The following is a 27,758-nucleotide window of genomic DNA, read 5'->3' on the forward strand; positions in this document are numbered from 1 at the left end:
TGTTATAATCATTGTCGAGGTTGTTCTAATCATTGACGTGGTTGCAATAATCATGGTCGTGTTTGTTATAATCATGGTTTTGGTTGTTATAATCATCTTCGTGGTTGTTATAATCATGGTCGTTGTTGTAATAATCATAGTCGTGGTTGTTATAATCATGGTCGTGGTTGTTATAATGAGAGTCGTGGTTTTTATAATCATAGTCGTGATTGTTATAATCATGTTCGTTCTTTGTTATAATCATATTCGTGGTTATTATAAACATGGTCGTGGTTGTTATAATCATGGTGGTGGTTTTTATAATCATGGTCGTGGTTGTTATAATCATAGTCGTGGTTGTTATAATCATGGTCGTGTGTTATAATCATAGGCATGGTTGATATAATTATGGTCGTGGTTGTTACAATCATAGTCGTGATTGTTATTATCATAGTCGTGGTTGATATAATCATGATCGTGGTTGTTATAATCATCTTCGTGGTGGTTATAATCATGGTTGTGGTTTTGATCTTAATCGTAGTTGTTATAATCATGGTCGTGGTTGTTATAATCATAGTTGTGGTTGTTATAATCATAGTCATGGTTGTTATAATCATATTTGTGGTTGTTATAATCATGGTCGTGTTTGTTATAATCATGGTCGTTGTTGTTATAATCATAGTCGTGGTTGTTATAATCATGGTCGTGGTTGTTATAATCATGGTCGTGGTTGTTATAATCATGGTCGTTCTTTGTTATAATCATATTCGTGGTTATTATAAACATGGTCGTGGTTGTTATAATCAAGGTCGTGGATTTATAATCATGGTCGTGGTTATTATAATCATAGTCGTGGTTGTTATAATCATGGTCGTGGTTGTTATAATCATAGGCATGGTTGATATAATTATGGTCGTGGTTGTTACAATCATAGTCGTGATTGCTATTATCATAGTCGTTGTTGTTATAATCATGGTCGTGGTTGTTATAATCATGGTCGTGGTTGTTATAATCGCCAGTCGTGGTTTATTATAATCATAGTCGTGGTTGTTATAATCGCCAGGCGTGGTTGTTATAATCATAGTCCGTTCTTTATTTATAATCATATTCGTGGTTATTATAAACATGGTCGTGGTTGTTATAATCATGGTCGTGGATTTATAATCATGGTCGTGAATTTATTATAATCATAGTCGTGGTTGGTATAATCGCGGTACGTTGTTGTTATAATCATGGTCGTGGTTATTTATAATCATAGTCGTGGTTGTTAATCATGAATTCTGTTAGTTGCTATAATCTCGCCAGTCGTGGTTGTTGTAATCATGGTCGTTCTTTTGTTATAATCTATATTCGTGGTTATTATAAACGCTTGAATCGTGGTTGTTATAATCATGGTCGTGGATTTATAATCATGGTCGTGGTTATTATAATCATAGTCGTGGTTGTTATAATCATGGTCGTGGTTGTTATAATCATAGGCATGGTTGATATAATTATGGTCGTGGTTGTTACAATCATAGTCGTGATTGCTATTATCATAGTCGTGGTTGTTATAATCATGGTCGTGGTTGTTATAATCATAGTCGTGGTTGTTATAATCATCATGGTTGTGGTTATGATCTTAATCGTAGTTGTTATAATCATGGTCGTGGCTGTTATAATCATAGTTGTGGTTGTTATAATCATAGTCATCGTTGTTTTAATCATATTTGTGGTTGTTATAATCATGGTCGTGGTTGTTATAATCATGGTCGTGGTTGTTATAATCATAGTCGTGGTTATTATAATCATAGTCGTGGTTGTTATAATCATATTCGAGGTTGTTATAATCATGGTCGTGGTTGTTATAATCATAGTCGTGGTTGGTATAATCATGGTCGTTGTTGTTATAATCATGGTCGTGGTTGTTATAATCATAGTCGTGGTTGTTATAATCATGGTCGTGGTTGTTATAATCATGGTCGTGGTTGTTATAATCATGGTCGTTCTTTGTTATAATCATATTAGTGATTTATTTACTTAAACGTAATTGATGATTTGTTATAATCATGAATTAGGTGGATTTATAATCATGGTCGTGGTTGTTATAATCATAGTCGTGGTTGTTATAAACATCTTCGTGGTTGTTATAATCATGGTCGGGGTTGTTATAATCATAGGCATGGTTGATATAATTATGGTCGTGATTGTTACAATCATAGTTGTGATTGTTATTATCATAGTCGTGGTTGTTATAATCATGATCGTGGTTGTTATAATCATCTTCGTGGTTGTTATAATCATGGTTGTGGTTATGATCTTAATCGTAGTTGTTATAATCATGGTCGTGGTTGTTATAATCATAGTTGTGGTTGTTGTAATCATAGTCATGGTTGATATAATCATATTTGTGGTTGTTATAATCATGGTCTTGGTTGTTATAATCATGGTCGTGGTTGTTATAATCATAGTCGTGGTTATTATAATGTGACCGTGGTTGTTATAATCATATTCGAGGTTGTAATGTCATGATTAAGTGATTTGTTATAATCATGGTCGTGGTTGTTATAATCATAGTCGTAATTGATATATTCATGGTCGTGGTTGTTATAATCATAGTCGTGGTTGTTATAATCGTGGTCGTGGTTGTTATAATCATAGTCGTGGTTGTTATAATCATGGTCGTGGTTGTTATAATCATGGTTGTGGTTGTCATAATCATAGTCGAGGTTGCTATAATCATGGTGGTGGTTGTTATATTCATAGTCGCGGTTGTTATAATCTTGGCCGTGGTTGTAATAATCATAGTCATGGTTGCTATAATCATGGCCGTGGTTGTTATAATCATGGTCGTGCTTGTTATAATCATGATCGTGGTTGTTATAATCATCTTCGTGGTTGTTATAATCATGGTTGTGGTTATGATCTTAATCGTATTTGTTATAATCATGGTCGTGGTTGTTATAATCATAGTTGTGGTTATAATCATAGTCATGGTTGTTATAATCATATTTGTGGTTGTTAGAATCATGGTCGTGGTTGTTATAATCATGGTCGTGGTTGTTATAATTATGGCCGTGGTTGTTATAATCATAGTCGTGGTTGCTATATAATCATATTCGTGGTTGTTATAATCCTGGTCGTGGTTGTTATAATTATGGTCGTGGTTGTTATAATCATAGTCGTGGTTGTTATAATCATGGTCTTGGTTGATATAATCATAGTCGTGGTTGTTACAATCGTGATCGTGGTTGCTATAATCATAGACGTGGTTGTTATAATCATAGTCGTGGTTGTTATAATCATGGTCGTTTTTGTTATAATCATAGTCGTGGTTGTTATAATCATAGTCGTGGTTGTTATAATCATGTTCGTGTTTGTTGTAATCTTGTTAATGGTTATTATAATCATAGTCGTGGTTGTTTTAATCATAGTCGTGGTTGTTATAATCATGGTCGTGGTTGTTATAATCATAGTCGTGGTTGTTATAATCATGGTTGTGGTTGTTATAATCATGGTCGTGGTTATTATAATCATGGTCGTGGTTGTTATAATCATAGTCGTGGTTGTTATAATCATGGTTGTGGTTATGATCATAATCGTAGTTATAATCATGGTCGTGGGTGTTATAATCATTGTCGAGGTTGTTCTCATCATGGTCGTGGGTGTTATAATCATTGTCGAGGTTGTTCTAATCATTGACTTGGTTGCAATAATCATGGTCGTGTTTGTTATAATCATGGTTTTGGTTGTTATAATCATCTTCGTGGTTGTTATAATCATGGTCGTTGTTGTAATAATCATAGTCGTGGTTGTTATAATCATGGTCGTGGTTGTTATAATGAGAGTCGTGGTTTTTATAATCATAGTCGTGGTTGTTATAATCATGTTCGTTCTTTGTTATAATCATATTCGTGGTTATTATAAACATGGTCGTGGTTGTTATAATCATGGTCGTGGTTTTTATAATCATGGTCGTGGTTGTTATAATCATAGTCGTGGTTGTTATAATCATGGTCGTGGTTGTTATAATCATAGGCATGGTTGATATAATTACGGTCGTGGTTGTTACAATCATAGTCGTGATTGTTATTATCATAGTCGTGGTTGATATAATCATGATCGTGGTTGTTATAATCATCTTCGTGGTGGTTATAATCATGGTTGTGGTTTTGATCTTAATCGTAGTTGTTATAATCATGGTCGTGGTTGTTATAATCATAGTTGTGGTTGTTATAATCATAGTCATGGTTGTTATAATCATATTTGTGGTTGTTATAATCATGGTCGTGGTTGTTATAATCATGGTCGTTGTTGTTATAATCATAGTCGTGGTTGTTATAATCATGGTCGTGGTTGTTATAATCATGGTCGTGGTTGTTATAATCATGGTCGTTCTTTCTGTTATAATCATATTCATTAGTTTATTATAAACATGGTCGTGGTTATTTACCGTCATGGTCATTAGTTTATAATAATCATGGTCGTAGTTATTATAATCATAGTCGTCAGTTGTTATAATCATGATTAAATTGGTTTGTTATAATCATAAGGCATAGTTTATTCTCAATTATGGTATTAGTTGGTACAATGTAGTCGTGATTGCTATTATCATAGTCGTTGTTGTTATAATCATGAATTAGTGGTTGCTTTATAATCATGGTGCATTAGTTGTTACTCAATCATAGTCATTAGTTTATTTATAATCATGGTCGTCGAGGATTTTATTTATAATCATGAGCGTAGTTGTTATAATCATGGTCGTTCTTTGTTATAATCATATTCGTGGTTATTATAAACATGGTCGTGGTTGTTATAATCATGGTCGTGGATTTATAATCATGGTCGTGGTTATTATAATCATAGTCGTGGTTGGTATAATCATGGTCGTTGTTGTTATAATCATGGTCGTGGTTGTTATAATCATAGTCGTGGTTGTTATAATCATGGTCGTGGTTGTTATAATCATCGTCGTGGTTGTTATAATCATGGTCGTTCTTTGTTATCTATATTCGTGGTTATTATAAGACATGAATTAAGTGGTTGTTATAATCATAGTGCGATGGTTATATTCATGGTCGTAGTTATTATAATCATAGTCGTGGTTCATTTATAATCATGGTCGTGGTTGTTATAATCATAGGCATGGTTGATATAATTATGGTCGTGGTTGTTACAATCATAGTCGTGATTGCTATTATCATAGTCGTGGTTGTTATAATCATGGTCGTGGTTGTTATAATCATAGTCGTGGTTGTTATAATCATGGTTGTGGTTATGATCTTAATCGTAGTTGTTATAATCATGGTCGTGGCTGTTATAATCATAGTTGTGGTTGTTATAATCATAGTCATCGTTGTTTTAATCATATTTGTGGTTGTTATAATCATGTTCGTGGTTGTTATAATCATGGTCGTGGTTGTTATAATCATAGTCGTGGTTATTATAATCATAGTCGTGGTTGTTATAATCATATTCGAGGTTGTAATAATCATGGTCGTGGTTGTTATAATCATGGTCGTGGTTGTTATAATCATAATTAAGTGGTTGATGATATATTCTGTGAATTCGTGATTTATTATAATCATAATTAAGTGATTATTACTCAATCATTGATTAAATGATTTGTTTATAATCATAGTCGTAGTTTGTTATAATCATGAATTAAGTGGATGTTATAATCATGGTCGTGGTTGTTATAATCATAGTCGAGGTTGCTATAATCATGGTGGTGGTTGTTATATTCATAGTCGCGGTTGTTATAATCATGGCCGTGGTTGTAATAATCATAGTCATGGTTGTTATAATCATGGTCGTGTTTGTTGTAATCTTGGTCATGGTTGTTATAATCATAGTCGTGGTTGTTATAATCATAGTCGTGGTTGTTATAATCATCTTCGTGGTTGTTATAATCATGGTCGTGTTTGTTATAATCATGGTCGTGGTTGTTATAATGATATTCGTGGTTATTTTAAACATGTTCGTGGTTGTTATAACCATGGTCGTGTTTTTTATAATCATGGTCGTGGTTGTTATATTCATTGTCGTGGTTATTATAATCATGGTCGTGGTTGTTATAATCATATTCTTGGTTGTTATAATCATGGTTGTGGTTATGATCATAATCGTAGTTGTTATAATCATGGTCGTGGGTGTTATAATCATTGTCGTGGTTGTTCTAATCATTGACGTGGTTGTAATAATCATGATCGTGTTTGTTATAATCATGCTTTTGGTTATTGTAATCATAGTCGTGGTTGTTATAATCACAGTCGTGGTTGTTGTAATCATGGTCGTGGTTGTTATAATCATGGTCGTGAATGTTATAATCATAGTCGTGGTTTTTATAATCATGGTCTTGGTTGATATAATCATAGTCGTGGTTATTGTAATCATGGTCGTGGTTGTTATAATCATGGTCGTGGTTGTTATAATCATAGTCGTGGTTGTTATAATCATGGTCGTGGTTGTTATATTCATAATGTGATTGTTATTATCTTAGTCGCTAAATGTTCCATGGTCGTGGTTGTTATAATCATGGTCGTACGTTATAACCGCGCAGTCGGTTTTGGCGCACCCGCGGTCTTGGCTGATATAATCAGTCGTGGTTATTGTAATCCGCGGTCGGTTGTTATAATCATGGCTGCCGTTATAATCATAGGGGCCGGTTGTTATAATCATGTAGTCGTGGTTGTTGTTACTTGGCGGACACAATTGATGTAATCATAGTAAAGGTTGTTATAATCATGGTCGTGGTTATTATAATCATAGTCATGGTTGTTATAATCATGGTCGAGGTTGTTATAATCATGGTCGTGGTTGTTATAATCATAGTCGTGATTGTTATAATCATAGTTGTGGTTGTTATAATCATAGTCATGGTTGTTATAATCATATTTGTGGTTGTTATAATCATGGTCGTGGTTGTTATAATCATGGTCGTGGTTCTTATAATCATAGCCGTGGTCGTTATAATCATAGTCGTGGTTGTTATAATCATATTCGTGGTCGTTATAATCATGGTCGTGGTTGTTATAATCATGGTCGTGGTTGTTATAATCATAGTCGTGGTTGTTATAATCTTGGTCGTGGTTGTTATAATCATAGTCGTGGTTGTTACAATCGTGGTCGTGGTTGTTATAATCATAGTCGTGGTTGTTACAATCATGGTCGTGCTTGTTATAATCATGGTCTTGGTTGTTATAAACATAGTCGTGGTTGTTATAATCATACGTGGTTGTTATAATCATGGTCGTGTTTGTTGTAATGTTGGTAATGGTTGTTATAATCATTGTCGTGGTTGTTTTAATCATAGTCGTGGTTGTTATAATCATCTTCGTGGTTGTTATAATCATGGTCGTGGTTGTTATAATCGTGGTCGTGGTTATTATAATCATGGTCGTGTTTGTTATAATCATAGTCGTGGTTGTTATAATCATGGTTGTGGTTATGATCATAATCGTAGTTGTTATAATTATGGTCCTGGGTGTTATAATCATTGTCGAGGTTGTTCTAATCATTGACGTGGTTGCAATAATCATGGTCGTCTTTGTTATAATCATGGTTTTGGTTGTTATAATCATCTTCGTGGTTGATATAATCATGGTCGTTGTTGTTATAATCATAGTCGTGGTTGTTATAATCATGGTCGTGGTTGTTATAATGAGAGTCGTGGTTTTTATAATCATAGTCGTGGTTGTTATAATCATGGTCGTTGTTGTTATAATCATGGTCGTGGTTGCGGCGAATTATGAATGTGGTTAACCGCATTTGAACCCATTGTACAGTAATCGCGTCGTTCTTGTTATAATCATTTTCGTGGTTACGCACCATGTCGTGGTTGTTATAATTGGGCGGTCGTGGTTTTTATAATCATGGTCGTGGTTAATACAACCGCAGTCGTAGCGTTATAATCATGGTTATAATCATAGCATGGCTGATATAATTATGGTCGTGGTTGTTACAATCATAGTCGTGATTGCTATTATCATAGTCGTGGTTGTTATAATCATGGTCGTGGTTGTTATAATCATAGGCGCTTTTGTTATAATCATGGTTGTGGTTATGATCTTAATCGTAGTTGTTATAATCATGGTCGTGGTTGTTATAATCATAGTTGTGGTTGTTATAATCATAGTCATGGTTGTTATAATCATATTTGTGGTTATTATAATCATGGTCGTGGTTGATATAATCATGGTCGTGGTTGTTTATAATCATCTTCGTGGTTGTTATAATGAGAGTCGTGGTTGATATAATCATAGTCGTGGTTGTTATAATCATGTCGTTGTTGTTATAATCATGGTCGTGGTTGTTATAATCATAGTCGTGGTTGTTATAATCATCTTCGTGGTTGTTATAATCATTGTCGTAGTTGTTATAACCATGGTCGTTCGTTGTTATAATCATATTCGTGGTTATTATAAACATGGTCGTGGTTGTTATAATAATGGTCATGGTAATTATAATCATGGTCGTGGTTGTTATAATCATAGTCGTGGTTGTTATAATCATGGTCGTGGTTGATATAATCATAGGCATGGTTGATATAATTATGGTCGTGGTTGTTACAATCCTAGTCGTGATTGTTATTATCATAGTGGTGGTTGTTATAATCATGATCGTGGTTGTTATAATCATCTTCGTGGTTGTTATAATCATGGTTGTGGTTATGATCTTAATCGTTGTTATAATCATGGTCGTGGTTGTTATAATCATAGTTGTGGTTATAATCATAGTCATGGTTGTTATAATCATATTTGTGGTTGTTATAATCATGGTCGTGGTTGTTATAATCATGGTCGTGGTTGTTATAATCATAGCGGTGGTTGTTATAATCATAGTCGTGGTTGTTAAAATCATATTCGTGGTTGTTATAATCATGGTCGTGGTTGGTATAATCATGGTTGTGGTTATTATAATCATAGTCGTGGTTGTTATAATCATGGTCGTGGTTGTTATAATCATAGTCGTGGTTGTTACAATCGTGCTCGTGGTTGTTATAATCATAGTCGTGGTTGTTATAATCATGGTCGTGCTTGTTATAATCATGAGTGTGGCAGTTTATTTATAATCATCTTCGAAGTTGTTATAAACATGGTCGTGGTTGTTATAATCATGGTCGTGGTTATTATAATCATGTTCGTGGTTGTTATAATCATAGTCGTGATTGTTATTATCATGGTTGTGGTTATGATCATAATCGTAGTTGTTACAATCATGGTCGTGGGTGTTATAATCATTGTCGTGGTTGTTTTAATCATTGACGTGGTTGTAAAAATCATGGTCGTGTTTGTTATAATCATGGTTTTGGTTGTTATAATCATCTTCGTGGTTGTTATAATCATCGTCGGTGTTGTTATAATCATAGTCGTGGTTGTTATAATCATGGTCGTGGTTGTTATAATGAGAGTCGTGGTTGTTATAATCATAGTCGTGGTTGTTAAAATCATGGTCGTTGTTGTTATAATCATGGTCGTGGTTGTTATAATCATAGTCGTGGTTGTTATAATCATCTTCGTGGTTGTTATAATCATGGTCGTGGTTGTTATAATCATGGTCCTTCGTTGTTATAATCAAATTCGTGTTTATTATAAACATGGTCGTGGTTGTTATAATCATAGTCGTGGTTGTTATAATCATGGTCGTGGTTGTTATAATCATAGGCATGGTTGATATAATTAGGGTCGTGGTTGTTACAATCATAGTCGTGATTGTTATTATCATAGTCGTGGTTGTTATAATCATGGTCGTGGTTTTTATAATCATAGTCGTGATTGTTATAATCATGGTTGTGGTTATGATCTTAATCGTAGTTGTTATAATCATGGTCGTGGTTGTTATAATCATAGTTGTGCTGCAATCATAGTCAAGGGTCAGTAATCATATTTGTATTGGTATATTCATGGTCGTGGTTATATAATCATGGTCGTGGGTGTTATAATCATAGTAGTGGTTGATATGATCATAGTCGTAGGTTTCATAATCATGGTCGTGGTTGTTATGATCATAGTCGTAGGTGTTATAATCATAGTCGTGGTTGTTATAATCATGGTCGTGGTTGTTATAATCATGGTCGTGGTTGTTATAATCTTGGTAGTGGATGTTATAATTATAGTCCTGGTTGCTATAATCATAGTCGTGGTTGTTATAATCATAGTCGTGGGTTGTTATAATCATGTTCGTGGTGGTTATAATCATGGTCGTGGTTGTTATAATCACGGTCGTGGTTGTTATAACTGGCGCGGTCGTGGCTGTTATAAACCGGCAGTCGTGGCTGTTATAATCTTATTGTGGTTATGACCGCAATCGTAAAGGTTATAACTGGCGAACGTGGGTGCGGCAATCATAGTCGTGGTTGTTATAATCATGGTCGTGGTTGTTATAATCATAGGCATGGTTGATATAATTATGGTTGTGGTTCTTACAATCATAGTCGTGATTGTTATTATCATAGTCGTGGTTGTTATAATCATGGTCGTGGTTGTTATAATTATTGTCGTGGTTGTTATAATCATGGTTGTGGTTATGATCATAGTCGTAGTTATTATAATCATTGTCGTGGGTGTTATAATCATAGTCGTGATTGTTCTAATAATAGTCGTGATTGTTATAATCATGGTCGTGGTTGCTATAATCATAGTCGTGGGTGTTATATTGATAATCGTGGTTGTTATAATCATGGTCGTGGTTGTTATAATCATGGGGCCGGATACTCAAAAACATTTATGGGACTGTATGTCTTTGTTTACTCCGTAACTGGACTTACAGTCTCTGACATCGTATATTTCCAAAACACAGATGGCAGGCTACCAAAACACAGATGGTATACTCAAAAACCAATATTTGGACATCGAACTGCAAGTTAGCGCAAGTAACTTGCCACCTCAGCTCCCGATAGTTGTAACACTCTCAACCCGGATGTAGCGTGACTAATTCCTGATTGTATAGAAACAATACAACGGTATGCCAGGCCAATGCTTGTTAGACTTGTTTTATCATAGAATAAAGAAGAAAATGTTTTGTACATCAACATACTGAAATATAATATTTCACTTTGTCTTTTTCGTAACCTTTTTGTTGTATAATAAGCGGCTTGAGTGTTTGTGTTTGTCGCAGTTTGGAAGAGACGCATCTTTTGTCTTCTTACACATTATAAAGTATTTCTTACCAAAATAGAAGGTTTGTATTGTTCACACTTAGGGTAAAAATATGTTTTATGACTGAGTAAACTTGCAGATAGAACTTATTAATGTTGTATAGCCGTAAATATCCCTCAGTAATGAAAGCCAAATATGAGGTCAAGTGAACATTCCTGCCAAGACTTCGCCTTGTTTTTCTAATATTCAACCAATAGCCTTAGCCTATTTTTTTATGTGTAAGGCTTATGATAACATGAAAGGCTATAAATTTCCATAGGCTAGCGAAAATTAAATGATATTAGGTGTAAAATATGGATTGCAATTAACTTGATTAATAGGTGCCTATATAACTGCTTTTTCAGTCTTAGGCAAATAAATGTTTAAACATGGGGCCTACTTAATTTAGTTAGAACATGAGGATTATTTAAATAAGAAATTATACTAATAGGGTATAGGTTAGATAGGTTTGGTTTGGTTATGTTATGTTATGTTATGGTATGTTAGGTTAGAGAATGTGTACATGGTTTTTGGTGAGCGTCAGGCCGTCAGTGAGACACTTTGTCTAGCAGCTACCTTAGGCCTAGTTCCAGACTTTCCTTGAACATTATCATAGGTAGAGTATTAATTTAAGAAAATTTACGGCTAATCCGATATATTTTCAGGTTTTAAATTGTTGTTTTTTGTATGAACTTGAAGACAATTCAGACCAAATGTCCCCAACATTGAAAGGAAAACACCAGGGTCTAGGCTAAATGAGTAATTTAAGAGAAGTGATTTGTCATTTAGGTTAGGCAAGGCTATACTATCATTAACCAATTTATTTGAATTTGCCCAGAATAAGGCTATCTTAGTATAGCTTATGTGTCTTGGCACAGGCCAACATTATGCAAGGGATTATTTACCTAAATTCTAGTGGGGTAAAACACCAAATACTGTGAGATCTCTGTTAGCCTGAACAATTGGTGAAGAGCACTACCGTGAATGAATGAGTGTTTTCCCGTTAACGAGACAGTTATCACAAATCAAGAAAATATCCCTCATCCCCAGAATGTTTATGGTAATGGAAAAATTTTCTCGGTAGTTCCTGCAATTGCCCATTACATCATCTCTCGAACCCGGAAATATATCCCCCATCTCCGGAATTTTCTCGGTTATCTGGGAAACTTTCCTCATAGTTTTCAGGAAAATGTGCCTCTCTGAAAGTCATTTACCTAAGCCGTAAGTTTCTTGCAAAATCATGCTTTGGGAATTAATTTTAGATAAAATTTCAATTACGGCTTTCAGAAAGTTCTGGGTTTCAAGGATTCCGGCTAACGGAGAAGGCTGCTGTTCCTACCAGAAATCAGTTTCAAATGCGAGTATGTGACAGACTTTGAGGCAAGAGGATGTCTTTTAAATGTTTTTAACACCCTTATTTACTTGAATAATGAACAATTTTTTTCAATTTTAAATGAATAGAGATTTTAACACGTGCATTTTTCAGTATTTTACCCCTAAGAGCCAGGCAAAACCTTAAGGCCGTAATTTTTGTTTTTCACAGGCATAACCCTTCTATTCTAGGCCTAATGATAAAACTTTGAATTAGTTAGTATCAACATAAAAACAATACTGTAACAAACTTCTAAACCATTGCATAATTTTTTGTCCTGCAGATTGATCCTGTAACACTTGGACCTCATTTTCCAGTTACCCTGCAATGGATCTTGTTGTAGCTTATCTGCATGATCGAGCTTTACTACGTGAACGAAGGTATCGGGACCCTTTGGATCCCATAAATATAAGCGATGAAAATCTAATTAGTTATAGGTTTCCTCGATGTGAAATTCTAAGACTGTGTGAAGATTTAGATCCATTTTTAAGGCGTAGAACGAGAAGATCTCATGCTGTTCCCATACACACGCAAGTGTTAGTTGCCTTAAGATTTTACGCCAATGGAACCTTTCAATATGTACTTGGTGATACAGCTGAAGCTGTAGCAGGGACAGGCCAAGCAGTCCGAGTCAATGTAGTCCGTAATTGGTTTACTTGATGAATTAAAATCAAATATCAATTCACCAATACAATTTTCCTCTATGTTTAAATAGTACTTTTTAGTGCAGTATACAGAGGTAATGCGAATAAAGCGTACATTGATTTAACTTTTATTTTCAATATTCTGTACATAAAAAAATAAACTTCTTTATAGAAATTAAATGGCTTTCTTTTACCTTAATAATATATGTACTATATCCTTGAGCAAATTTGATTCCAATACAGTATACTTTTAATACTACTAAATACCAAAGGCACTAAAGTTTGTGAAACAAAAAACCCTTACATAAAACATATTTGAGAAATTGAAACAATAAAAAATATTGCAACTGTTTGCATCTTAAACTACACAATTTGACATGGGTCACCACATCGTTGTGAAATAATAATACAACTACTGTTATTTGTTGCCATTTTTTTTATTTAAGAATGAAATACAGTATAATTTTCATATGTCTAGAATTACCTGCATCAATACCAGTAAATTAAAAGAAACTTATAACCCAATACTGTACTACTACAAGTAATAAAGAAAAAAATAGAATACTCTTTGCTTGTTAAGCTATAAAATGTAATATGAGACAGCACATCCTTATGAAAGAACCAATGCAACAACTTGCGCTTTGGAGACTAATGTGTGTTAAATAGCAGCGATTACAGTAGGCTGTTGGTGAATTTGCACCATTATTTCTGTTTCAACCTACTTGAATCATACTTCGCAAACTACAAACTAATAAATAAAACTCGTTGAACTGGAAATTGACTACGTCTTACAAAATAAAGGAACCTTTAAAAAATAAAAATATGTACATAAGCCTGTTTTCAAACATATAATTTTGAGTGTGGTAGGAACTTTTACCCAAAACCTGGGTAAACATTACCCGTAGTAGCACTGCAACCCATGTTATTAGTTCACAAATGTGTGTCTTTCACTTAGCTTCGTGATTTTAATGAACTTATGGAGAGCTAAATATTCCTGTTACATTTTCATGACTAGTATAGGCTGCAAGTGAAAGTTACACAATTTTTTAACAAGCCGTCTTCCTTCATAACAATCACTCAAAGGAAAATTTACAATAAATGTTTGATGACTTTTCAACTACGCTATTATCACATTTACCAAAAGTAAAGGACTTACCTAAGTAAACAACTACATATACACATACCATAAACACAGCATCATTGGTTAGGATTTTTCGACTGCATAACTTTTGCAATGCATAGCATTGCAGATGCAATGCACTCTGTGTTAGCTACAAGCTGTAAAAAACTGTCCCTCATTTGTGTTTGAACACGAAGCATCTCTCTCGAAGATCTTCATCTTTTCGTGCAGAAGAGGTTCGTGGCCTCCTACCACTTCTGCTCGCACTTGGCATTGGAGATGAACCCATTTCATCAGTGTAATCACTAGTAAACAGTTGACCTAACAGCTGTGGCAGAAGGGGTACTATACTTACTTCGCTGTTCCGTGGTAGCAGCAATAGGTTGACGAGTATTGCTTGAACTATATGTTTCTACCTCATATGTTCCAGATGATGAAAATCCAGGAATGTTTGTAGGTGCTGAAGTTTCAGGTTCTAAATGCACAATGGGTACTGTGATATCATGTTCCTGTATATCCTCATTCAGAATGAGGGTTATAGAATCATCTTTCTCTTGAACGGGCCGAAACATAAATTCCTCTCGGAAACAACTAGCTGTAAACCTAGCTCCTGAGGGTCCGGGGGTTGGTTCTCTTTCTTCTTCTGGAAAGAAATGTAGTATAATAGGTTGATTGAAGTCTATGTTAAGAGTATGATTAAAATATTACACTGTATTTCCAAATATACAAAAGCTTTTAGGAAAAATAATGGTTTGAAAAATAGTGTTGACCATCTAAATATATTTGTTTAAAATAGTTGTAAATCTAAATATCAACTAGGCGTTAAATTTCTTATACTTGCACTTCTCAATTTTGTCCATTAACATACGAGTTATAACAACATTTAATATATAACTTAGGGAAGCAATAAACAAGCTAGAAATGAAACCAACTTACTAGTGTTGTTATTTTTCAAAATTATATAAAAAATCAGTATACTGTACAGTATTTCCAAATCAAGATGTGAAAAAATGTCTCCAAAAGTTTTTTTTAAATAAAAACAAGGACAGAAAAGAACAAAATATATCAGGGGGTTGGAAAAAGTATTTTGACTGAATTACCATTAATAGGTTCTTCACTTTCAACATCCCCTGGAATCCCATGTATAGAGACTGGATCTAATAGTTGAAGAATTGCGTCTTCAATTGCAGTGTATGTAATTTCAATTTGGGGGCCGCCACCTTGAAGAGAAAATATAAATAATAACTGTCTTACTGTGAGCTGTGGTTACATACACTATACGCTAACTATGTTATATTTGGCAGAAATCATAGTTACAAAGGAATCTACTGAAATAGTTCCAAACATTATAACCTAACCTATCATTGTAGCTGTAGCCACAAAAATTCTCCTTTATCTATGTCAAAAGTTAATTAGATTTAAGGTAACAAACAATAAATGGTAAAATAAGTAAAAAAAAATAGTCGCAGCCAGAAATTTTCAACCTGTATTAGTTGTAAACTCATAAGATAGAACATCCTTGCCTATAAGCCTAACAAAGTAAAATTTACATATTAATGTATACCAAATATGAATATAAATCTATTGATGAATGAAAATTAACGACATAAAAAAAGGAATTCTATGGCAACTTATACATTATGACCTTCATTACCGTCGGAAATAACGTAATTATTAATATGTAGTTTATAACAGTAACCAAACCTACCTAACCTAGCTTCCTTTACCAACGAGAGGCCTCCGCCGCCCTGCCACACAAACTCATATTAACTATCTCTGTTCCACGTCAGTTGCGACACAATGACAAGTGTGTCTTAAAATTGTGTAATCTATATCATAGGTATAATAAGAAAATCCAAAAGTTCTTGGGAAATTATTAACAGTAGTACAGACTTCCCTGACTACCGGGTGGGAAGATATTGGAAGCACAATGTGTTGTTTAATGGTAGACCCTGCTGCCATATGGCATCACGAAAATTAGGAGCAAGTCTAAGGTTGCTAATCTGACTAAATGTGTCATTTACACACAATTGCAGGGTGCAATTGTTTCTCGTAATATCGACAACACAACATACATACTGTATATTGATTCTCACTTTTTGTGTTTTCATTTCGGTATTTATGGTTATTTATTATTAATATTATTATTAAGAAAGTGGTATTTTTGTTAATAGTACTAAATAATTATTATTATAGGCCCCGACGTGAGTCAGTGACTGTGCCTGGGTTGGTTAATCCACGTAAAAAGAAAAAAAAATTTAGGTTGAACGGTAAAGTTGTTTACTATTTACTCACACAGAAAACTTCGAAGAACGATGTTTCTTTTAATGAATGTGCTCATATAAGGAAAATATGTGTATTCATTCACGATGGAGAGCCACCACACTACTTACTTCCTTGAGTTTACAAACACGTAAAATCGTACCAAGCCTCAGAAAAACCATAGTTAAGTTTGTTTCATATTATCAATCAATAACCACGCTAACAATATTAAGACTTACCTGTTCCACCAGCATATTTCTTATCTTGTGCTGCTTTTTTCTTAACGCTAACACGAAGGAAAACTTCCGCCGAATTTCGGTAACATTGCGGGTGACTCTACCCACAGCATTCACCGCATTTAACACTTCACCCCAGGCTGGTTTTGAGTTGAAGTGTACAACTACTTGAGTCCAACTTCCCTAAAATCATTTATTTTCGTTTGGCTACCTCAGTCACAAGAGCGTATACTTCAGCCTCACTAAATTAGGTCGTCTCTTCTTGGCTGGTGGTCCTTCCATGTTTACAAAATAATATTACGTGCGTCGCTCTCAGCTGATTTCTCCTTCTCTTATGATTGGTTGATGATTTTGTTAACTGAGCGTTGATTGGCCAACTAGCATCTGCACTGACATCTACCGTCCGACAAGAGAACTTAATTTACAGGGTAAACACTAGAGTTATGAGAACTTACGGGAGTCTTACGGAACCATAATTAAATTTTGAGTATGCTAAATTTATGGTACTGTAAGGCTTCCGCAATATATGGTACTGTATCATGCTGAAAAACGTAACTTATGAGGTGTTTTGAGTATCCAGCCCATGGTCGTGCTTGTTATAATCATAGTCGTGGTTGTTATAATCATCTTCGTGGTTGTTATAATCATGATCGTGGTTGTTATAATCATGGTCGTGGTTGTTATAATCATGGTCGTTGTTGTTATAATCATGGTCGTGGTTCTTATAATCATAGTCGTGGTTGTTATAATCATCTTCGTGGTTGTTATAATCATGGTCGTGGTTGTTATAATCATGGTCGTGGTTGTTATAATCATGGTCGTGGTTGTTATAAACATGGTCGTGGTTGTTATAATCATAGTCGTGGTTACGATCTTAGTCATGGTTGTTATAATCATAGTCGTGGTTGTTATTTTCATGGACGTGCTTGTTATATTCATGGACGTGCTTTTTGTAATCATAGTCAAGGTTCTTATAATCATGGTCGTGGTTGTTATAATCATAGTCGTGGTTGTTATAATCATGATCTTGGTTGTTATAATCAGAGTCGTGGTTGTTATAATCATAGTCTTAGTTGTTATAATCATGGTTGTGGTTATGATCATAGTCGTAGTTGTTATAATCATGGTGGTGTGTGTTATAATCATGGTCGTGGTTGTTATTATAATGGTCGTGGTTGCTATAATCATAGTCGTGGTTGTTATAATCATGGTCGTGGTTGTTATAATCATAGTCGTGGTTGTTATAATCATGGTCGTGATTGTTATAATCATGGACATGGTTGTTATAATCATAGTCATGGTGTTATAATCATAGTCGTGGTTGTTTTAATCATGATCGTGGTTGTTATAATCATGGTCGTGGTTGTTATAATTTATGTGTCGGTTATTATAATCATAGTCGTTGTTGTTATAATCATGGTCGTGGATGTTATAATCATGGTCGGGTTGTTATAATCATAGTCGTGGTTATTATAATCATATTCGCGGTTGTTATAATCATGGTCGTGGTTGTTATAATCATGGTCGTGGTTGTTATAATGGCCGTGGTTTTATAATCATGTCTGTTATAATCATGGTCGTGGTTGTTATAATCATGGTCGGGGTTGTTATATTCATGGTCGTAGTTGTATAATCATGGGTTCGTGGTTGTTATAATCATGGTCGTGGTTGTTATATCATAGTCGTGGTTGTTATAATCATGTCATGGTCGTGGTTGTAATAATCATAGTCGTGGTTGTTATAATCATGGTCGTGGTTGTTAACTGGTCGTGCTTGTTATAATCATAGTCGTGGTTGTTATAATCATAGTCGTGGTTGTTATAATGATGGTCGTGGTAGTAATAATCATAGTCGTGGTTGCTATAATCATGGCCGTGGTTGTTGTAATCATGGTCGTGCTTGTTATAATCATGGTCTTGGTTGTTATAATCATAGTCGTGGTTGCTATAATCATAATCGTGGTTGTTATAATCATGGTCGTGTTTGTTGTAATCTTGGTCATGGTTGTTATAATCATAGTCGTGGTTGTTATAATCATACTCGTGGTTGATATAATCATCTTCGTGGTTGTTATAATCATGGTCGTGGTTGTTATAATCATGGTCGTAGTTATTATAATCATGGTCGTGGTTGTTATAATCATAGTCGTGGTTGTTATAATCATGGTTGTGGTTATGATCATAATCGTAGTTGTTATAATCATGGTCGTGGGTGTTATAACCATTGTCGTGGTTGTTCTAATCATTGACGTGGTTGTAATAATTACGGTCGTGTTTGTTATAATCATGGTTTTGGTTGTTATAATCATCTGCGTGGTTGTTATAATCATGGTCGGTGTTGTTATAATCATAGTCATGGTTGTTATAATCATGGTCGTGGTTGTTATAATGAGAATCGTGGTTGTTATAATCATGGCCGTGGTTGTTATAATCATGGTCGTGCTTGTTATAATCATGGTCTTGGTTGTTATAATCATAGTCGTTGTTGTTATAATCATAATCGTGGTTGTTATAATCATGGTCGTGGTTATTATAATCATGGTCGTGGTTGTTATAATCATAGTTGTGGTTGTTATAATCATGGTTGTGGTTATGATCATAATCGTAGTTGTTATAATCATGGTCGTGGTTGTTATAATCATGGTCGTGCTTATTATAATAATGGTCTTGGTTGTTATAATCATAGTCGTGGTTGTTATAATCATAATTGTGGTTGTTATAATCATGGTCGTGGTAGTAATAATCATAGTCGTGGTTGCTATAATCATGGCTGTGGCTATAATCATGGTCGTGTTATAATCATGGTATTCTTGGTTGTTATAATCATAGTCGTGGTTGTTATAATCAATCGTGGTTGTTATAACTGGCGGTCGTGTTTGTTGTAATCTTGGTCATGAAGGTTATAATCATAGTCGTGGCTGTTATAATCATAGTCGTGGTTGATATAATCATCTTCGTGGTTGTTATAATGCGGTCGTGGTTATTATAATCATGGTCGTGTTATTATAATCATGGTCGTGGTTGTTATAATCATAGTCGTGGTTAAGTTATAATCATGGTTGTAGTTATGATCAATCGTAGTTGTTATAATCATCGTCGTGGATGTTATAACTGGCGGTCGTGGCTGTTTGGCACCGCGGTCGTGGTTGTTATAATGATATTCGTGGTTATTATAAACATGGTCGTGGTTGTTATAATCATGGTCGTGGTTTTTATAATCATGGTCGTGGTTGTTATATTCATAGGCATGGTTGATATAATTATGGTCGTGGTTGTTACAATCATATTCGTGATTGTTATTATCATAGTCGTGGTTGTTATAATCATAGTCGTGGTTGTTATAATCATGGTTGTGGTTATGATCTTAATCGTAGTTGTTATAATCATGGTCGTGGCTGTTATAATCATAGTTGTGGTTGTTATAATCATAGTCATGGTTCTTATAATCATATTTGTGGTTGTTATAATCATGGTCGTGGTTGTTATAATCATGGTCATGGTTGTTATAATCATAGTCATCGTGTTATAATCATAGTCGTGGTTGTTTTAATCATGATCGTGGTTGTTATAATCATGGTCGTGGTTGTTATAATTATGGTTGTGGTTATGATCATAGTCGTAGTTGTTATAATCATGGTGGTGTGTGTTATAATCATGGTCGTGGTTGTTATAATAATGGTCGTGGTTGTTATAATCATAGTCGTGATGCTATAATCATGGTCGTGGTGGTTATAATCATGGTCGTGGTTGTTATAATCATGGTTGTGGTTGTTATAATCATAGTCGTGGTTGTTATAATCATGGTCGTGATTGTTATAATCATGGTCATGGTTGTTATAATCATAGTCATGGTTGTTATGATCATAGTCGTGGTTGTTATAATCATAGTCGTGGTTGTTATAATCATCTTCGTGGTTGTTATAATCATGGTCGTGGTTGTTATAATCATGGTCGTGGTTATTATAATCATGGTCGTGGTTGTTATAATCATAGTCGTGGTTGTTATAATCTTGGTTGTGGTTATGATCATAATCGTAGTTGTTATAATCATGGTCGTGGGTGTTATAATCATTGTCGTGGTTGTTCTAATCATTGACGTGGTTGTAATAATCATGGTCGTGTTTGTTATAATTATGGTCGTGGTTCTTACAATCATAGTCGTGATTGTTATTATCATAGTCGTGGTTGTTATTATCATGGTCATGGTTGTTATAATCATTGTCGTGGTTGTTATAATCATGGTTGTGGTTATGATCATAGTCGTAGTTATTATAATCATTGTCGTGGGTGTTATAATCATAGTCGTGATTGTTCTAATAATAGTCGTGATTGTTATAATCATGGTCGTGGTTGCTATAATCATAGTCGTGGGTGTTATATTGATAATCGTGGTTGTTATAATCATGGTCGTGGTTGTTATAATCATGGGGCCGGATACTCAAAAACATTTATGGGACTGTATGTCTTTGTTTACTCCGTAACTGGACTTACAGTCTCAGATCGGTATACTCAAAACACAGATGGCATACTCAAAACACAGATGGTATACTCAAAACCAATATTTGACATCGAACTCCGTAAGTTAGCGCAAGTAACTTACACCAGCTCCCGAGGTTGTGTAACACTCTCAACCCGGATGTAGTAGTGACTAATTCCCGATTGTATAGAAAATAATAATAATATATGTTGTAATAATGCTTGTTAGACTTGTTTTATCATAGGATAAAGAAGAAAATGTGTTGTACATCAACATACTGAAATATAATATTTCACTTTTGTCTTTTTCGTAACTTTTTTGTTGTATAATAAGCGGCTTGAGTGTTTGTGTTTGTCTCAGTTTGGAAGAGACGCATCTTTTGTCTTCTTACACATTATAAAGTATTTCTTACCAAAATAGAAGGTTTGTATTGTTCACACTTAGGGTAAAAATATGTTTTGTGACTGAGTAAACTTGCAGATAGAACTTATTAATGTTGTATAGCCGTAAATATCCCTCAGTAATGAAAGCCAAATATGAGGTCAAGTGAACATTCCGCCAAGACTTCGCCTTGTTTTTCTAATATTCAACCAATAGCCTTAGCCTATTTTCTTATGTGTATGGCTTATGATAACATGAAAGGCGATAAATTTCCATAGGCTAGCGAAAATTAAATGATATTAGGTGTAAAATATGGATTGCAATTAACTTGATTAATAGGTGCCTATATAACTGCTTTTTCAGTCTTAGGCAAATAAATGTTTAAACATGGGGCCTACTTAATTTAGTTAGAACATGAGGATTATTTAAATAAGAAATTATACTAATAGGGTATAGGTTAGATAGGTTTGGTTTGGTTATGTTATGTTATGTTATGGTATGTTAGGTTAGAGAATGTGTACATGGTTTTTTGGTGAGCGTCAGGCCGTCAGTGAGACACTTTGTCTAGCAGCTACCTTAGGCCTAGTTCCAGACTTTCCTTGAACATTATCATAGGTAGAGTATTAATTTAAGAAAATTTACGGCTAATCCGATATATTTTCAGGTTTTAAATTGTTGTTTTTTGTATGAACTTGAAGACAATTCAGACCAAATGTTCCCAACATTGAAAGGAAAACACCAGGGTCTAGGCTAAATGAGTAATTTAAGAGAAGTGATTTGTCATTTAGGTTAGGCAAGGCTATACTATCATTAACCAATTTATTTGAATTTGCCCAGAATAAGGCTATCTTAGTATAGCTTATGTGTCTTGGCACAGGCCAACATTATGCAAGGGATTATTTACCTAAATTCTAGTGGGGTAAAACACCAAATACTGTGAGATCTCTGTTAGCCTGAACAATTGGTGAAGAGCACTACCGTGAATGAATGAGTGTTTTCCCGTTAACGAGACAGTTATCACAAATCAAGAAAATATCCCTCATCCCCAGAATGTTTATGGTAATGGAAAAATTTTCTCGGTAGTTCCTGCAATTGCCCATTACATCATCTCTCGAACCCGGAAATATATCCCCCATCTCCGGAATTTTCTCGGTTATCTGGGAAACTTTCCTCATAGTTTTCAGGAAAATGTGCCTCTCTGAAAGTCATTTACCTAAGCCGTAAGTTTCCTGCAAAATCATGCTTTGGGAATTAATTTTAGATAAAATTTCAATTACGGCTTTCAGAAAGTTCTGGGTTTCAAGGATTCCGGCTAACGGAGAAGGCTGCTGTTCCTACCAGAAATCAGTTTCAAATGCGAGTATGTGACAGACTTTGAGGCAAGAGGATGTCTTTTAAATGTTTTTAACACCCTTATTTACTTGAATAATGAACAATTTTTTTCAATTTTAAATGAATAGAGATTTTAACACGTGCATTTTTCAGTATTTTACCCCTAAGAGCCAGGCAAAACCTTAAGGCCGTAATTTTTGTTTTTCACAGGCATAACCCTTCTATTCTAGGCCTAATGATAAAACTTTGAATTAGTTAGTATCAACATAAAAACAATACTGTAACAAACTTCTAAACCATTGCATAATTTTTTGTCCTGCAGATTGATCCTGTAACACTTGGACCTCATTTTCCAGTTACCCTGCAATGGATCTTGTTGTAGCTTATCTGCATGATCGAGCTTTACTACGTGAACGAAGGTATCGGGACCCTTTGGATCCCATAAATATAAGCGATGAAAATCTAATTAGTTATAGGTTTCCTCGATGTGAAATTCTAAGACTGTGTGAAGATTTAGATCCATTTTTAAGGCGTAGAACGAGAAGATCTCATGCTGTTCCCATACACACGCAAGTGTTAGTTGCCTTAAGATTTTACGCCAATGGAACCTTTCAATATGTACTTGGTGATACAGCTGAAGCTGTAGCAGGGACAGGCCAAGCAGTCCGAGTCAATGTAGTCCGTAATTGGTTTACTTGATGAATTAAAATCAAATATCAATTCACCAATACAATTTTCCTCTATGTTTAAATAGTACTTTTTAGTGCAGTATACAGAGGTAATGCGAATAAAGCGTACATTGATTTAACTTTTATTTTCAATATTCTGTACATAAAAAAATAAACTTCTTTATAGAAATTAAATGGCTTTCTTTTACCTTAATAATATATGTACTATATCCTTGAGCAAATTTGATTCCAATACAGTATACTTTTAATACTACTAAATACCAAAGGCACTAAAGTTTGTGAAACAAAAAACCCTTACATAAAACATATTTGAGAAATTGAAACAATAAAAAATATTGCAACTGTTTGCATCTTAAACTACACAATTTGACATGGGTCACCACATCGTTGTGAAATAATAATACAACTACTGTTATTTGTTGCCATTTTTTTTATTTAAGAATGAAATACAGTATAATTTTCATATGTCTAGAATTACCTGCATCAATACCAGTAAATTAAAAGAAACTTATAACCCAATACTGTACTACTACAAGTAATAAAGAAAAAAATAGAATACTCTTTGCTTGTTAAGCTATAAAATGTAATATGAGACAGCACATCCTTATGAAAGAACCAATGCAACAACTTGCGCTTTGGAGACTAATGTGTGTTAAATAGCAGCGATTACAGTAGGCTGTTGGTGAATTTGCACCATTATTTCTGTTTCAACCTACTTGAATCATACTTCGCAAACTACAAACTAATAAATAAAACTCGTTGAACTGGAAATTGACTACGTCTTACAAAATAAAGGAACCTTTAAAAAATAAAAATATGTACATAAGCCTGTTTTCAAACATATAATTTTGAGTGTGGTAGGAACTTTTACCCAAAACCTGGGTAAACATTACCCGTAGTAGCACTGCAACCCATGTTATTAGTTCACAAATGTGTGTCTTTCACTTAGCTTCGTGATTTTAATGAACTTATGGAGAGCTAAATATTCCTGTTACATTTTCATGACTAGTATAGGCTGCAAGTGAAAGTTACACAATTTTTTAACAAGCCGTCTTCCTTCATAACAATCACTCAAAGGAAAATTTACAATAAATGTTTGATGACTTTTCAACTACGCTATTATCACATTTACCAAAAGTAAAGGACTTACCTAAGTAAACAACTACATATACACATACCATAAACACAGCATCATTGGTTAGGATTTTTCGACTGCATAACTTTTGCAATGCATAGCATTGCAGATGCAATGCACTCTGTGTTAGCTACAAGCTGTAAAAAACTGTCCCTCATTTGTGTTTGAACACGAAGCATCTCTCTCGAAGATCTTCATCTTTTCGTGCAGAAGAGGTTCGTGGCCTCCTACCACTTCTGCTCGCACTTGGCATTGGAGATGAACCCATTTCATCAGTGTAATCACTAGTAAACAGTTGACCTAACAGCTGTGGCAGAAGGGGTACTATACTTACTTCGCTGTTCCGTGGTAGCAGCAATAGGTTGACGAGTATTGCTTGAACTATATGTTTCTACCTCATATGTTCCAGATGATGAAAATCCAGGAATGTTTGTAGGTGCTGAAGTTTCAGGTTCTAAATGCACAATGGGTACTGTGATATCATGTTCCTGTATATCCTCATTCAGAATGAGGGTTATAGAATCATCTTTCTCTTGAACGGGCCGAAACATAAATTCCTCTCGGAAACAACTAGCTGTAAACCTAGCTCCTGAGGGTCCGGGGGTTGGTTCTCTTTCTTCTTCTGGAAAGAAATGTAGTATAATAGGTTGATTGAAGTCTATGTTAAGAGTATGATTAAAATATTACACTGTATTTCCAAATATACAAAAGCTTTTAGGAAAAATAATGGTTTGAAAAATAGTGTTGACCATCTAAATATATTTGTTTAAAATAGTTGTAAATCTAAATATCAACTAGGCGTTAAATTTCTTATACTTGCACTTCTCAATTTTGTCCATTAACATACGAGTTATAACAACATTTAATATATAACTTAGGGAAGCAATAAACAAGCTAGAAATGAAACCAACTTACTAGTGTTGTTATTTTTCAAAATTATATAAAAAATCAGTATACTGTACAGTATTTCCAAATCAAGATGTGAAAAAATGTCTCCAAAAGTTTTTTTTAAATAAAAACAAGGACAGAAAAGAACAAAATATATCAGGGGGTTGGAAAAATATTTTGACTGAATTACCATTAATAGGTTCTTCACTTTCAACATCCCCTGGAATCCCATGTATAGAGACTGGATCTAATAGTTGAAGAATTGCGTCTTCAATTGCAGTGTATGTAATTTCAATTTGGGGGCCGCCACCTTGAAGAGAAAATATAAATAATAACTGTCTTACTGTGAGCTGTGGTTACATACACTATACGCTAACTATGTTATATTTGGCAGAAATCATAGTTACAAAGGAATCTACTGAAATAGTTCCAAACATTATAACCTAACCTATCATTGTAGCTGTAGCCACAAAAATTCTCCTTTATCTATGTCAAAAGTTAATTAGATTTAAGGTAACAAACAATAAATGGTAAAATAAGTAAAAAAAAATAGTCGCAGCCAGAAATTTTCAACCTGTATTAGTTGTAAACTCATAAGATAGAACATCCTTGCCTATAAGCCTAACAAAGTAAAATTTACATATTAATGTATACCAAATATGAATATAAATCTATTGATGAATGAAAATTAACGACATAAAAAAAGGAATTCTATGGCAACTTATACATTATGACCTTCATTACCGTCGGAAATAACGTAATTATTAATATGTAGTTTATAACAGTAACCAAACCTACCTAACCTAGCTTCCTTTACCAACGAGAGGCCTCCGCCGCCCTGCCACACAAACTCATATTAACTATCTCTGTTCCACGTCAGTTGCGACACAATGACAAGTGTGTCTTAAAATTGTGTAATCTATATCATAGGTATAATAAGAAAATCCAAAAGTTCTTGGGAAATTATTAACAGTAGTACAGACTTCCCTGACTACCGGGTGGGAAGATATTGGAAGCACAATGTGTTGTTTAATGGTAGACCCTGCTGCCATATGGCATCACGAAAATTAGGAGCAAGTCTAAGGTTGCTAATCTGACTAAATGTGTCATTTACACACAATTGCAGGGTGCAATTGTTTCTCGTAATATCGACAACACAACATACATACTGTATATTGATTCTCACTTTTTGTGTTTTCATTTCGGTATTTATGGTTATTTATTATTAATATTATTATTAAGAAAGTGGTATTTTTGTTAATAGTACTAAATAATTATTATTATAGGCCCCGACGTGAGTCAGTGACTGTGCCTGGGTTGGTTAATCCACGTAAAAAGAAAAAAAAATTTAGGTTGAACGGTAAAGTTGTTTACTATTTACTCACACAGAAAACTTCGAAGAACGATGTTTCTTTTAATGAATGTGCTCATATAAGGAAAATATGTGTATTCATTCACGATGGAGAGCCACCACACTACTTACTTCCTTGAGTTTACAAACACGTAAAATCGTACCAAGCCTCAGAAAAACCATAGTTAAGTTTGTTTCATATTATCAATCAATAACCACGCTAACAATATTAAGACTTACCTGTTCCACCAGCATATTTCTTATCTTGTGCTGCTTTTTTCTTAACGCTAACACGAAGGAAAACTTCCGCCGAATTTCGGTAACATTGCGGGTGACTCTACCCACAGCATTCACCGCATTTAACACTTCACCCCAGGCTGGTTTTGAGTTGAAGTGTACAACTACTTGAGTCCAACTTCCCTAAAATCATTTATTTTCGTTTGGCTACCTCAGTCACAAGAGCGTATACTTCAGCCTCACTAAATTAGGTCGTCTCTTCTTGGCTGGTGGTCCTTCCATGTTTACAAAATAATATTACGTGCGTCGCTCTCAGCTGATTTCTCCTTCTCTTATGATTGGTTGATGATTTTGTTAACTGAGCGTTGATTGGCCAACTAGCATCTGCACTGACATCTACCGTCCGACAAGAGAACTTAATTTACAGGGTAAACACTAGAGTTATGAGAACTTACGGGAGTCTTACGGAACCATAATTAAATTTTGAGTATGCTAAATTTATGGTACTGTAAGGCTTCCGCAATATATGGTACTGTATC

The 27,758-nt window shown here is 34.4% G+C and overlaps 2 protein-coding genes across 2 annotated transcripts; both read right to left on the reverse strand.

Moving 5' to 3' along the window:
• Positions 1 to 13,228: 13,228 nt before the first annotated feature.
• On the reverse strand, positions 13,229 to 23,312 carry LOC121858040. Its single transcript, XM_042354282.1, has 4 exons — positions 23,280 to 23,312; positions 16,734 to 16,830; positions 15,333 to 15,452; positions 13,229 to 14,875 (listed from the first exon to the last, which is right to left on the reverse strand). Exons 1-4 carry the CDS (start codon positions 23,310 to 23,312, stop codon positions 14,538 to 14,540), a joined length of 588 nt encoding a protein of 195 aa, XP_042210216.1. The 3' UTR covers positions 13,229 to 14,537.
• A 406-nt stretch (positions 23,313 to 23,718) lies between these two features.
• Positions 23,719 to 27,319, reverse strand: LOC121858046 (the record flags this gene model as incomplete). The annotated part of the gene is made up of 3 exons (XM_042354291.1): positions 23,719 to 25,365; positions 25,822 to 25,941; positions 27,223 to 27,319. Coding segments are annotated over 3 exons (555 nt in total), but the record flags the coding sequence as incomplete, so codon positions are not given.
• Positions 27,320 to 27,758: the final 439 nt, after the last annotated feature.

The sequence above is a fragment of the Homarus americanus genome, unplaced genomic scaffold, assembly GCF_018991925.1.
Source record: "Homarus americanus isolate GMGI-L3 unplaced genomic scaffold, GMGI_Hamer_2.0 scaffold51861, whole genome shotgun sequence".
NCBI classification, from domain to species: Eukaryota; Metazoa; Arthropoda; class Malacostraca; order Decapoda; family Nephropidae; genus Homarus; species Homarus americanus.